The 14,816-nt window shown below is 39.9% G+C and overlaps 1 protein-coding gene across 1 annotated transcript; it reads right to left on the minus strand.

Moving 5' to 3' along the window:
• Nucleotides 1-1,734: 1,734 nt before the first annotated feature.
• LOC133734757 (uncharacterized) lies at nucleotides 1,735-4,402 on the minus strand. The gene is made up of 2 exons (XM_062162371.1): nucleotides 3,557-4,402; nucleotides 1,735-3,474 (listed from the first exon to the last, which is right to left on the minus strand). Exons 1-2 carry the CDS (start codon nucleotides 4,400-4,402, stop codon nucleotides 1,735-1,737), a joined length of 2,586 nt encoding a protein of 861 aa, XP_062018355.1.
• Nucleotides 4,403-14,816: the final 10,414 nt, after the last annotated feature.

Genomic DNA, 14,816 nt, shown 5'->3' on the forward strand with positions numbered 1-14,816 from the left:
AAATCCTTAGAACATGGGTAGAGATATAGCTATACTAAGGTTCAAGGGTTAGGATTTTGAGGGTGATGAAAGAAAAATGTTTAAATGTAGGCTCAAAGGGTTTATCTAGGAGAGTCCCACGACGGGCACAAATATGGACACATGTTATTTTTGGCTTTGGTGGAAATTCCTAGGTGCCTTTATCCTTTCCGAAATCAGGGACATGTATCGATAAAAGTTTCGACCAGTACAAGAGCAAGTTCTAGTAATCTCTAGAGTCCGTCAAACTTAATCTGTGTCAAGCAGTCAATCAAATAGAAAGATAATGAGATCACTAAGCATCGCCAAGAAAATAAGAATATATTTTTCAATAATCACTCACAACGAATAGCAAATATGCTCATATTCTCACAAGGGTTATTATGAATCAAAACTCATCATCAACATGCTCAATATTCCGTACCAAGGTCAACGAAAACCATATCTACTAGACAATCATATGCTTTATATATATCGTAATTAGCCAAAGAATTATGTTGACATCATCTCAATATTGTGATCCTCTTTTATCCATAATTTCAGAGATATAAGTTCATCCCTGATAGTTGAAAGACAACTAAAACTCAAAAAAAATAAAAAAAATAAAAGCAATTTTTTTTTTAAACACAAAAAGACACACACAAGACATAAATCCCTTCCCCCACACTTAAATCATACATTGCCCTCAATGTATGGCAAATATAGAGCATGCAATGAATAACAAAAGCATAGAGAAAGGCTAACAAAACAAAAGGTGGTAATGAGAAAAAGTTTAGAAAAGCTCCCCCATGTAGACCTCCCATGCTCACGATCTTTGGGGAAGACCGGTACTAGGCATCAACCTCAAGGCACAAGGCCATGACTTCCTTACGTAAGCTCCTTGTTATGTGGACTCCAAAAGAAGTGATGATGGGTTGAAAAGGAGAGAAGGATCGAATGAAAGGTGCAGTTTCGGACTTCATAATTCTGTGTCATGAGGTCAACTTCTAGCCCTTATAACTGCTGCAGGGACTGCCCACTGGATGAGCTGCTTTTGGGAGCTGAAAGTAGGTGGTGTAAGCTGTCCGTGCATATGTGGCACGTCTCCTAACTCCAGATAGATTGAAAATGGCAGCCCTGCAAAGTTAGAGGAAAAACAGAAATTTGTACAGAAAAGCTGAGAAAAGGACCTTTATCCATTCAAACCTCAATTCCGACGGGTTACACTGCTCCAGTGGGGATGACGCTCTAGATCACTTTTGAAGTAGACATATCAAGCTTTAATTTCATATAATATTTGTCCTCATTGGACTCCCGGAAGTATTCCCTTTTTTGCCTTTTATGTGACACAACTGCACAGGTTTCTGTTTTCCTGGACTGACCTTTCTGTACTCAAAGTGGAACTGGGAATGCATATTAATTCCGAATCCAGTTTTTGTAAAAACCAAAAGAAACTAGACTCAGAGACCTTTTTTTTCATATATGGTACGTCGTCTAATTCCATTTGAGCTGAAAACTACAGCCATCCAAATTTGACTGACTGTGCAACCTACACTCTGTTTCGCTTTCAGCTTCGAGTCTTTCCTTCACTTTTCCTTCCTATCCGACCTGAACACACTAAACACATCAAATTGAACAAAATATGAATGCAAATAAACAGAAAAAGGTAAAAAATTGGGTTGCCTCCCAACAAGCGCTTGAGTTGACGTCTTTCAGCCAGACGGTATCCTCTATGGATCATCCAAAGGCTCCACGTGAAGCCTTATCAAACAACCTTGCCATTGCCTTTGTGTATGAGTGCTTGGTTGAATCTGGTGGGTCATCTATTATTGCACATACCTCTTGTGACGTTGGATTTCCTAAGTGAGCCCTATCAACAAGAACACTCTTACAATTAGTTAAAGGTAAATGAATATCAGAATTAAAATTACCTTTGTTTTCTTTATTGATCAAGTTCTTCAGAGAGTGTTCTTCCTTCACTTTATGTCCCTTCCAACCCCTCAGAAATCGGACCTCTTCTCTTAATTCCTTGTCCTCACGCCCCACCATTCCTTTCGTGATGTCATTATGCTCGAAGACTTGAAACGTTACCCTTTCTCCAAGGACTTCCATAGTCAACGTTCCCTTGTAGACATTGATGTTCGTGTGAGCAGTTGCCATGAAGGGATGCCCTAAAATTAAAGGCAATGATGTGGGACTTGACGTCTCCTCCATGTCAATCACAAAGAAGTTAGCAGGCAAGACCAATCCATCCACCCTTACTAAAACATCTTCAATTACTCCTAAAGGATGAATAGATGAGTGATCCGCAAGCTCAATCACCACAGAGGTCCTCTTTAGTTCACCTAAATTAAGAGCTGAAAACACAGAGAAGGGCATTAAATTTATAGAAGCTCCTAAATCTAGTAAAGCTTTATCAAACCTCTTTACACCAATTGTGCATGGAATGGTGAATTGTCCGGGGTCCCTGAGCTTAGGCGGAAGCTTTTGTTGAAGAATACTTGACACCTCCTCACTAAGAGCTACTACTTCATTCCCCTTGAACTTCCTCTTCTTGGTGCATAAGTCCTTCAAGAATTTGGCGTACTTTGTCACTTGTTTTATGATATCCAAGAGAGGAATGTTGACTTGAACTTTCCGGAGAATATCCAAAACATCCCCCTTGTCTTCTTCTTCCTTTGAATGAGCAAATATACTTGGAAAAGGTAGACAAGAAGAAAGAGGATTAGTAGGAACCGGAATTGAAGAGTTAGGAATTTTACCTTTCGTTTCTGGTTTTGTTGGGGATTGCAATAAGTCTTCAATCCTCATAGTCGCTGGGTCTGGGATTGCAAGTTCAGTTTCAATCCTAGAAGGGTCAGAAACACTTTTGTCCTTCTTCTGTGCCTTAGGGACGTCATTGAGTACTCTTCCACTTCGTGTTGTTACTACTTTGGCGGACTCAAACCCTCCTCTTGGATTTGGTATCGTGTTGCTTGGAAGTTTTCCTTGATCATGCAACTGATTCAACTTGTTGACACATTCTCCCACTTGTTTCTTAAGGTCTGAAATTTCCTTCCCTTGATTTTGCTGTGATTGAATGAGTTGTTGAGTAGAGGATGTCAAAGCTTCGAACATCTTGTCATACTTATCCAAGATTGGAGTCAATGAAGAACTAGAAGCTTGATGTGGCGCAGAGCTATGTGTAAATCCCCCTTGAGGACGTTGAGTGAACCCTGGAGGTGGATGGTTGTTGCTTTGAGATGCTTGAAAAGGGCCCAAGACATTATCATTGTTACTCCACCAAAAATTTGGGTGATTTCTTGAGCCAGGATAATATGCATATGGATCATTCTTTACATGTTGTCCTCCTTGCTGAAAATTTCCCACAACTTGTACCTCTTCTTCCTCATATAATTGAGGGCAACGATCAGTATGGTGGCCTTCCATTGAGCACACACCACAAGCCATAGCTCCTTGCTTCTTGTTACCCAAGACCTAAGATAACATAGAGGTTAGATTTGATAATTGAGCTTTAATTTCATAATCGTTACCTCCTTTTGAAGAGAAAGTTTGAAACACGTCTTGAGGTATTATTGAATTCTTGTGCATTCAATGCACAATCTGCTATGAGCTTCATTCCATCCTCATTGTACTTGTCCATAAATGATCCTCCAGCTACTGCATCCAAGATATCTCTCTCTATGGGTATGAGGCCATCATAGAATGCCGTCAACAAACTATCCTCACTTAAACCATGCTGAGGACATTGCGTAAGCAAGGTTTGAAACCTCTCAAAGTATTCGGAATAAGACTCATCCATTCCTTGCTGAATTCCGGTAATTTGCTTCCTCAATGCAATAATTTTTGAAGTGGGGAAATACTTCTCCAAGAATGTCTTGTGCATGATATCCCACGAGGTTATATAGCCATTTGGAAGCCTATACAACCATGTCTTGGCCTTGTCTGCGAGAGAAAACGGGAAAGCCTTCATCTTCATGATATTCTCATCTGCATTCTCCGGTGTCATGCTTGAGCAAATAAATTGGAATTCTTGGAGATGCAAATTAGGATCTTCATTAGGTAACCCGTGAAAAGTGGGCAGCTTGTGGAGAAAACCAGTCCTAAGCTCGAAATTCCCTGTCTTTCCTTTAGCCGGTTGAGGGTAACGAATGCATGATGGAATACCTCCAGCTATGAGGGACGTTGAGAGCTCCCTAATGGTCCTCCTTGGTGGTGGTGGTGGCAGCGGCTGCCGATTGTCTTCGTCGTCCGACATTTGAAAAATGAAACAGGGGATGATGGGTTTGGCCTCTTCTTGAGCAGCTTGTTCTTCTCTTTTCAACCTTCTGTTTTCTCGTCCTAGCTTCTCTAACTCAGTATTCAAAGGCACTAACTCCCTTTTTGGGTTGTTCCTTGTATGCATCCACTAGTGAAACTTCCTTCAATGAGAGAAAAGAGACGCAAATTAGTTCAACAAGAAGCTGCAAAGAAAAAGAAATTGAAAAGATATTCAAAACTAATTGTAAAAACTAAAAGAACAAAGACACAAAAACATAAAAATAAAGGTAAAATTAGATCCCTGGCGACAAGGCGCTAAATCTCCGGCAACGGCGCCAAAAATTGCTCTGCTAAAAATAGCACGCAATTTAAAACCCTTTTTGTTGTCAAGTTGTAGTAGTGAAAGTAAGGGATCGTTCTACGCCAAGGATCAAGGGTTCACCTTCAATTTATGTAACCTAGAAAACGAAGAAAACTAGAAACTATATAAAAAAAATTTAAAAACACAATTGGGGGGAAATTATTGATTAATTATGCTGAAAATAAAGTAAGAACAAAAGATGAATCTAAAATAAAGTTTGTGAATATGATGATGAGCAGTTAGGAGTTCGTTATCCACCACTAAACACAATCCAAGTTCCATTTTTTCTTCCTATGTTTATTACTCAGTCATGAGAGAGAGATTGACCAAGTTACAAAGCTAGAAGCAAGCTAAGTACCTTATATTACTTCCCTATAATGTTCTAACAAGAACAAGCGCCGTTATTAGAACCTTTTGAAAATATGCAACATAGAGATCACAAGCAGCTCCTACATTTAGCAAGTTCTAAAGCATTAAGCACATATGGAAGGATGTCAATCTAAGTGTACAAACTAGTACAACAGGCGTGTCTAGTTGCATTCCTCATCTTTGGTACACACCTAGGCGAGAGGTTTTACTACTTCGGTTAAAATCACAAAACTATTAGGTGAATTGCTATTTAACCTAGCACCAATTACATGCATATCCTATATTTTTGCAAACACATAAAACATACATATAAAAGACTCATCTAATTCAGAACCAAAGAACAATCTCATCGACAAAGTAACTAAAACATAGAAATTTATTATGAAACTTGAACCATAGTTTAGGGCTTCAAACTAGCCCCTAACACAAAAGTATTTAGCTACTCATTTTTCTAAGGTAAACACATAGTAACATATTGAAAATAAAAGGGCAAAGTCCCAGAAAAAGAGAGTGAAGAGGCACGGTGGATGTTGCTTGAAGATGGATGGTCACGGTGGTGGCAGATGGCGACTTTGGTGGCTTCTTTTCCTTATGCTTGTATGGAGCTTCGAAAACCAGAGAGCTAGGGTTATTTTGAGGCGTGAAATCTGTATGGTATGGTCTGCCAATGACGCCAAGAAGCCTCCTATTTTATTGTTTACAAACCCCTAACTTTTCTCTTCAAAACCGGGTTGAGTTCTCCTTATTCTTCTCCAATTCCACTTGCTTGGCTGCCCCACAATCTTCTGAACCTTCCTTAAGTCTTTCTAATAGTCTCTTGATAAGTATAATGCAGCAAAAATCCAATAAAATTCGTCCCAAAATCTGCCAAGTGTTGTAAATGATATGGCTATTCATGCAATAGGTATTGCTTGATGCATGCCATTACTATTGATTGGCGATTGATATGCTTCTAATTAGCGATTGACACATTCATAATTGTATGAGTGATTGATGTTTTACCTTTTGTACACAAGATGTAGCCCTATATAAGACTCCTCATAGTGAGATGAATATGAGACAATCTCTATTCTCTGTGTCTAAACCCTCTCTCTCTCAAATTATTTTATGTTTGTTTTACAACACGTTATCAGCACGAATAGTTCTACCATTGAGACAAGATTGAGGATCATCAACCAAAGCCCTAGCCAGGAAAAAACCCCCCTGCCGCAGCCTCCCTGCAGTCCCTGCTGCCTCTGCCGCAGCCTTCCTGCAGCCCCCACTGCCCCTGCAGCAACACGCTAGTTCCTGTGCAGATCAGCCTATTTGCACGCCCCGAAACCTCTTGATCGGGACCTCAGATCAAAATATTTCCTTCATGAAAGTTGTTCATCTCTGCCTCTTCTATCTTACCTCCAAATTTCAGCCCTATTGGAGTAGTTTTGAGACCTGCACACCATTCGAAGTGGGAGCTGTCCAGAAGAGGCGAATAGCTCTTGGATTGGCTGAGAAGACAACCTTCTCAGTTCTGCACATATAAACTGAAGATTCATCCGTCCTTCATCAAGTAATGTTTTCCAAAATCTAATTTTATTCATGCTTATTGAGCCTATTGATTGAACATGAACAATCACCATGATGCATGAACCCTAATATTTGGTATATACATATTATATATATTCGTTTATGTGTCTTGGTTTATTTGGCTTGGATTGTTTGGTTGGAAAAGAAAAAAAAAGGTTAGGATTCTTGGATTTGAAGCATTTGGTCCAATAGTACCATATAGTGCATACCAATTAAAAAAAACAAGCAAAAAAAAAGAAAAGGGATTCTGCTGCTCCTGGGATTCGAACCCAGCCACAACATGCATTAGCCTAGCACATTGTCCACTATGCCACTATGGCTAGCTGGAATTTATCAACACCATTTAATATTAATACTACCAGAATCGAAGCAGATTCAACTCCATATAATTGATGATTGATCAATTGATTCAACCCGTGATTTGATTTTGATTGATTTTATCCAAAGCAATTACCATAGTAATTTATGCTCATTACCACAATCACTTCATTATCACATTGAGACAATTCTGAATTATTGCGTGAATTATGATAGAAGAATTATGGGCTAAATTATTACGCGATTATTACATTAACATTATGCCAGAAGCATTTGCCCAAATTTATTACCTATACGAAATGCCAGAAGCATTAATGGGATTTGAACCCATTTCCTTAGGTATATAACCGCTGCATTAATTTATTTATGTTACGATTTAATAACATATATTGAATTTGGTTATGTTATAATCGTGAATATTAATAGAGGCTGAGTCAGAAGCTCAAATCAAACCCAAAGTCACAATAACAAATTCGAGCCAGAAGCTCAGGCCCAAGTTGCAAGGCCAGAATAGAAGCTCACTAAATGTTACCATGACAAAAGTTATGAATCTTCTCAAACTAGGCTCATCCAGTTGGATGCGATGTCTAGGAAAGGTTCAGATGAGGCCGTGTACTTAAGCGAGCCTCGCTCCACCTAAACCTCATCTTTCCTTACCTGGTCGTATTCAATTGGAGTTACCGAAAGGGTTGAGTAATAACTTTTCATTCCTTGGCAGACCAGTTTGAGCCCAGCAGGCCCACTCTCCCTCAGCAGGACCTAGCATCCCAGCAGGTCTCACACACCATTTGAATTACGCATGAAAGGTCGGGTCACAAGCCCGCAGACTAAACCCGATAGGCTTCACTATCAAGCCCACTCCTTCTTTGGTCCAGCAGAATCAAAATAAAAGGAAAAATGATTTGATATTGTAAATAGATTCACCATATCTAATGTGTAATTAATTGCCAGAAGCATTTATTCACATAATTGTGTGATAATTAATCTGTTATATTACAAGCATGCAATTAATATCTCAATTGATTTGTGATTTTTATTTATCCAAATTTGTGAGATTATTTCAATTTGCTCAATTCAATATTATTGTGTTACTTGTCTAAATTTTCGCACTAGAATATATGTGTAGAAAATGCAGGTACCTAATGAACTAGAAGTTCTAAATGAACCAGTAGTTCATACATATATCGAACTTGTAGTTTCGATAATGCCATTTAAGAAACTTGAAGTTTCCTTCATAAATTCACCACACATGATAAAACCAGTAGATTTTACATATCTAATCCGATTTTTCATACCATGTTATAGAACCTAAAGTTCTCATTACTTGCTTATGGATGATATTACCCAAGGCACTAATATTATTTGTTCCTTTCCCGTAAGAAATTTTAAATCTCAACATGTTTGACTTTGTTGCTTTGGAGGTCTCCAGAAGAAACTATCTAAAGTGAACTCAAGATGTGAAAATTCATCTGATTGCAAAGAAGATGAGATCAACAATCAATGCTAACAATGTCGTCATTGAGGCTTTTAATATGAGTGCCATAATTTTCAAAGGAATCATATGGAGAAAACACTCCAAGTTGAGTATCCGATGAAGAGGATACACAGATTCTTTGGGTCGCTCTAGAAGAGCACTTTCACCATCAGATGACCATTTTCTTGCTTGAAGCAAGACATGATTGGCAGAACAAAATTAGCCCATATGACCGTCTGCCACTTGGCCAAAGCCCAAGAGGCCATGTAATCAGGCTCCACGTGGCCAAGGCCCACGTGGTAGGAACCATGATGCCATAACTCAGCAAGCCCGAGTTGAAAGGAACACTGGTCCGGCCCGCTGCCACCAGAATCAGCATGATCTTTGTTATCAATGTGGAGGAATTGACTGCTGGTCCCGCACCTGTTGTGCGATAGCCTAAGCAGTAGATGAGTATTACGCCGGTCACGGAACTCGAAATACCAACTTTATTAAAGGGTCATTTTCTATTGATTCCACACTAGAGATCATGGATTTTCAAGCAAGTTACTGAACATACCGAGGATTAGAACTTGAAGACATGGGTATAATTGGCCTCTTGTGCCATATCTATTTCATCTTAATGAATGAAACATCTTCGGATTTTGGTGATTTATGTTTTCAATTATTTTGGATTATAGAAATGTGGTTATGTTCGAATATATTTAATTCAATAAACTTATTTATACATGTGATCCATTGAATTAAATAAATGAATAGGCATATTCTGTGGGGAAGTTTGTTATCTGGTTAAAAGTGCTATTACGCACACCATACTCCCAGATCGGAGATATTTTTCAAACTTATTGTCTATTCATACCTCTGTGACAACCGTATCAGGCCAATCCAACCTGATAGAGGGTTATGGCAAAACCCACTGTATGTTGTCCAATGGTACTGAACCTACCATTAATGAGGCCTTATAATCTCCACATTCCAGAAGAATGTTATTGAGTATTAAGGATATTCGAACCAACGGTTACCACGTTGAAACCACTGAGAAAAATGAGTGTAATATCTTTGCATAACCTCCAAGTGTGTGGCCAGAAGCGTACATGGGAGAAAATTGGAATCTGTTAGCTAGAAGCTAACTAATTCAAGCAACTACTCGCTATGGCATGACCGTTTGGAACACCCAGGTCAAAGTATGATGCACCGTATCCTCAATTCATTGCAGGTGCATCCCCTTCTGAATAAGGGTCTTGTATATAATGACACACTCTGCCATACTCGTTAAGAATATTTAATACTAGACCATCATATGCAAAGACTATTACATACACCACCATTTTTCTGCACAGAATGCAAGGGAAATTTGTGGACATATATATCCAACCACCATGTGGACCAGTTAAATATTAATGGTTTTGGTTGATGTATTGACAAAGTGATCACATGTTACACTATTGTCCACAAGAAAACGCTGCTTTTGCTAAACTCTCACCCAGATCATGAAATTGAGGGTTCACCACTCGGATTATCCCATAAAGTCTATAAGACTTGATAATACCGGAGAGTTTACATCGAAGTCTTTCGATGATTATTGCATATCCCTTGGGATTGATGCTGAACATATAGTTCCCTATGTTCACACCCAAGATGGTCTCGCAAATAGAATCTTGGTAATGCGCACCAAGCTTCTAGTTTTTGCGTGGGGCTATGCAATCTTGCATGCAGCTATGTTGGTCCCGTTGAGGCCCACTGCTACCCAACCTTACTCCGCGATACAGTTGGTGACTGGGTACGAACCTGATGTTTCGCACTTACGCGCATTTGGGTATGCAGTCTGCGTGCCAATTGTGCCGTCACAACGTACAAAATTGGGTCCTCAACAATGGATGGGCGTGTATGCCGATTATGAATCCCATCCATTATGTGCTCTTTAGAGCCCTTGACAGGTGATCTCTTTACCGCTAGATTTGCGGATTGTCACTTTGATGAGACAGTCTTCCCGCCGTTAGGGGGAGATAAGAACGTCATCGTTCCTGATGAACGGCGTGAATTAACATGGAATGTCCCCACAATGTCTCATCTTGATCCCCAAACCACATGAAAATACTGAAGTGCGGACAATTCTAGATCTATAAAGACACTTTCTCTGATCTAGCTAAAGTGACGAGATCACATATACCTGCTGCAAATGTGTCTGCAAGGATAGATATCCCTGTAGGACGCGTCGCCCTAGATGGACGAGGTACGACCATGGCGGCTAACCAGTCACATGTCCCTGCCCAGAAGCAAGGTAGACCACTAGGTTCGAAGGATTCTTATCCCCGGAAGAGGGTAAAACTGGCACCAACAAATCCACTAGACATTGCGATCTCAATTGATCCATCTCACGAGACAATTCCGGATTATGGGTCTGTCCTAGAAGAGACGACGTTGGGGGACGCTCCAACGTCTAAACCCACTCCCGAGAATAGAGAAATCTCGGTAAATTATGCATGCTTAAGTGAGATCTGGAATCGGAATGAGATTATCATCGATGATATATTTGTATTCGCAGTAGCTACCGAAATTATAAATAGCGATGACATCGAACCTCGCTCCGTTGATGAATGTCAACGTAGAGACGACTGGCCAAAAAGGAAATAAGCAATCCAGGTCAAATTAGATTCCTTGACAAAGAGAAAGCTAGGTGTTTGGACCTGTTGTTCCTACACCTCCCCGTGTTAAACCCGTAGAATTTAAATGGGTATTTGTAAGGAAGCATAATGAGAAAAACGAGATTGTGATACACAAGGCTCGTCTAGTGGCGCAAGAATTTTCTCAACGCCCTGTGATTGATTACGAGGAGGCGTATTCTCCCGTAATGGACGTCATAACGTTCCGCTACCTTATCAGTTTGGTAGTTTCCGAAAAACTGAATATGCAGCTTATGAATGTGGTCATAACTTATCTCTGTGGGGATCACGATACAGAGATATACATAAAAGTTCCTGAAGGACTTAATATACCCGATGCAAATAGTTCTAGACCACGGAACACGCTCTTCATTAGTTTTGAGGCGTTCACTTTATGGATTGAAACAATCTAGACGGAGGTGGTATAACCGTCTAAGTGAATATTTGATCGGGATGGGATATGTTAATAATAAACTATGCCCATGCGTGTTTATTAAGGAAACAAGTTCCGAGTTTGCAATTATGATGGTCTATGTCAATGACATGAATTTGATCGATACTCCTGAAGAGATCAAGGAAACCGCAAAGCACCTGAAGTTGGAATTTGAGATGAAAGGCCTTGGGAGAACAAATTATTGTCTCGACTTGGAGCCCGAGCACAGTGCAGATGAAATTTTGGTCCATCAACCAAATTACATCTAGAAGATGTTAAGACGCTTTAATGAGGATAAAAGCGCATACCCATAGTCGTCCGAAGTCTAAAAAGAACCGTATCGTCCTGCAGATGATAACGAAAGATATTGGTGCTAGAAGTCCCATATCTAAGTGCAATAGGCGCATTATTGTACTTGGCTCAATGCCCTAGATAGGACATCTCATTCGATGTGAACTTGTTAGCTAGATATAGCTTTGCGCCAACATGCCGCCACTGGAATGGCATAAAAGACATTTTTCGCTACCTTAGAGGTACAACGGATATGGGCTTATTCTATCCCTACGCATCAAGGAATAGATCAAACCCCCTTGATCCTCAGAATGATGCTTGCCTTGTTGGATATGCTGATATAGACTATCTATCAGACCCGCACAAGGCACGTTCCCAAACTGGTTATGTCTTTACCATTGGGAATACTGCAATTTCTTGGAGGTCTACGAAATAGACACTTGTTGCTACCTCTTCGAATCATGCTGAGATACTAGCTCTTCAAGAAGCAGTATGTGAATGTACATGGCTAAGAGCCGTTACAAAGTATGTTCGAAGCACATGTGGACTGCATTCCACCACTGATGAACCAACCATTATCTACGAGGATAATGCTGCTTACATAGAGCAGATAAAGATGAGTTTCATCAAAGGAGACAACACCAAACATATTGCACCGAAGTTCTTCTTCAATCAGCAACAAGAAGCATCAGAAGATTGAAGTTAAGCAGACTCGATCTGAAGACAATCGTGCAGACCTCTTCACCAAGTCAGTACCAAAGTCTACATTCCAGAAGCATGTCCAAGGTATTGGTCTACATAAACTATCTGAATTACCTGAAATGTAATTTTCAGGGGGAGTCGAAATCAGGGGGAGTATCCTGAAGCATACCCACTTGACCATCGTGTACTCTTTTCGTCCTTCGTCCAGGGTTATTTTTGTCCCACTGGGTTTTGTTACCTGGCAAGGTTTTGACGAGGCACATCTTTGGCATGGTCACCCCACTTACTGCATCCGGAAGATGCTTTGATTTGACATATATGCATTTGCTCATCTTTTCCCTTCGACCACGGGTTTCTCCCACTGGGTTTACCGGGCAAGGTTTTGGTGTAGCAACTCTAATGCATACCTCTCGTAGACATACTATCTACTTACGATGCTGATAAGAAGACTTCACCTATCTCTGTTGTGATACGACTACTCCACATTCACGCGCGTTGTGCTCTTTTTCTCCTTCGACCAATGTTGTTTTTCTCCCACAGGGTTTTTATTACTTGGCAAGGTTTTTGACGAGGCAACTTAGAAGCGCATAGCAGAACCAACACTATTGACATAGAATATCCAAGGGGGAGTGTTGTAAATGATATGGCTATTCATGCAATAGGTATTGCTTGATGCATGCCATTACTATTGATTGGCGATTGATATGCTTCTAATTAGCGATTGACACATTCGTAATTGTATGAGTGATTGATGTTTTACCTTTTGTACACAAGATGTAGCCCTATATAAGACTCCTCATAGTGAGATGAATATGAGACAATCTCCATTCTCTGTGTCTAAACCCTCTCTCTCTCAAATTATTTTATGTTTGTTTTACAACACCAAGAATATCTTCAGAAAATATAGCCTTTAATTCACTCTCCTTTCTCAACTAGGACTGATTTCCCTCTCCATGTTTGACAAGGGTTCCCAGCAGATTCGAAGGTGATATTCTGCCACATAATACTTCTGACGTCACCCTTCAAAACCGTGCAAAAACCTTCTAGAAAGCTTCTTGAAACGTGGCCCAACAACTGTCTTGAAAATGCTTCGCACAAAGACTTGTCAAAAATTCCAGATTTTCCTTATCCTCTGCTCATTTATGCAGCATCGTAACTTCTTCATTACACCACCTTTCTGGATGATTCTTGATTCTATACTGCTCTACAACATATATTCTTAAATTCTGGGCAGAGAAATTCATGATTATCATCCCTTAAGTCCTGTATAAAAGTCCTTGAAAAAGCTTCCTGAAAAGCTGATGGAAACAGTCTTCTCGAGGAACCAACTTTGAGCACAGCCTCCGGCTTCCTCCTTATCATTCTGGACCAACTCTTTGCCTTCAGTTATAGTAGAACATGTGATCTTCAAATCTTGCCAGGCCTTTTTCATAATTCCACTCGAAGGTTCTTCAAAACAGCTTCCCAACACAAAAGAAAATAAGGCAGACTCTTGTACTCTGTTTTCTGCTTCTCTTCAACTGTTTCTCACGGCAATTTTCTCCATCTTCTCTTGAGTTTTAGGACCAATGAATGACCAGAATCCATCCTTTGCATCACTACTTCATGTGAAGTGCCTTGATTGTCCCACAATAGCTCTCTTTTCTCCTAAACTGCTTCTCAAAGTACCTAAGAAAATAACAAAGTTAAATTGATTTTTTTAAGGAATAAACTAAGCAAAAGTATAAATGTTTGAACTATAAATTCGATGTATTTTATGCTCCTATCACATGACTACATGAGGAGAAAGTTTGTTTAGAAGTTAGCTAGTAGACACAATACTCTGCTACTACTCTTTGTAATAATCATGATAAAGCATTCCCACAAATTTTCACATATTATAAAATATACTAAAACTGGGTTGGCACTGTATACTCAGTGGCGGAAGGACGTGGTAGGCTGTATGGGCTCAAGCCTAGACAACATTTTGGGCTAAAAACCCTTATCTCTAACTCCAGCCCATACCAGCCCAAAGAAAAAAAAATTATATGTAGAAGTCTCGTGTATTCGTCTGCTCCCAGCTCCCACAACAGCTCACAGAGTCACAGTCACAGCCTCACTGCCTCAATCTATTCTAGTGTTTCGATGGAGGTTATGGATTTATCGGTTGAAACAAGGCATGAATCTCAGGCTCTATCCACTACTAAAAAGAATTGCTTTTGCGATGGAAAAAAATTTTCTCGACGGAAAATTGAGCCTTTTGCGACGGAAATGTTGGCGTTGCAATATGTGGCGTCACAAAATCCATTTGCGACGGTAAAATGCCGTCGCAAAAAGTATTTGCGACGGAAAACTGTTGTCGTCGCAGTGTCTTAAACTATTTGCGACGGATACTTTGCCGTCGCA

Source organism: Rosa rugosa, chromosome 2 (genome assembly GCF_958449725.1).
Source record: "Rosa rugosa chromosome 2, drRosRugo1.1, whole genome shotgun sequence".
Taxonomy (NCBI): Eukaryota; Viridiplantae; Streptophyta; class Magnoliopsida; order Rosales; family Rosaceae; genus Rosa; species Rosa rugosa.

What these genes read in the sequence shown, in the direction of transcription:
- LOC133734757 (XM_062162371.1), bottom strand. Translation starts at nt 4,402, where the DNA reads ATGCATACAAGGAACAACCCAAAAAGGGAGTTAGTGCCTTTGAATACT. An exon ending in TCAATAATACCTCAAGACGT is followed by an intron (nt 3,475 to 3,556) that starts GTTTCAAACTTT and finishes ATGTTATCTTAG; the next exon opens with GTCTTGGGTAACAAGAAGCA.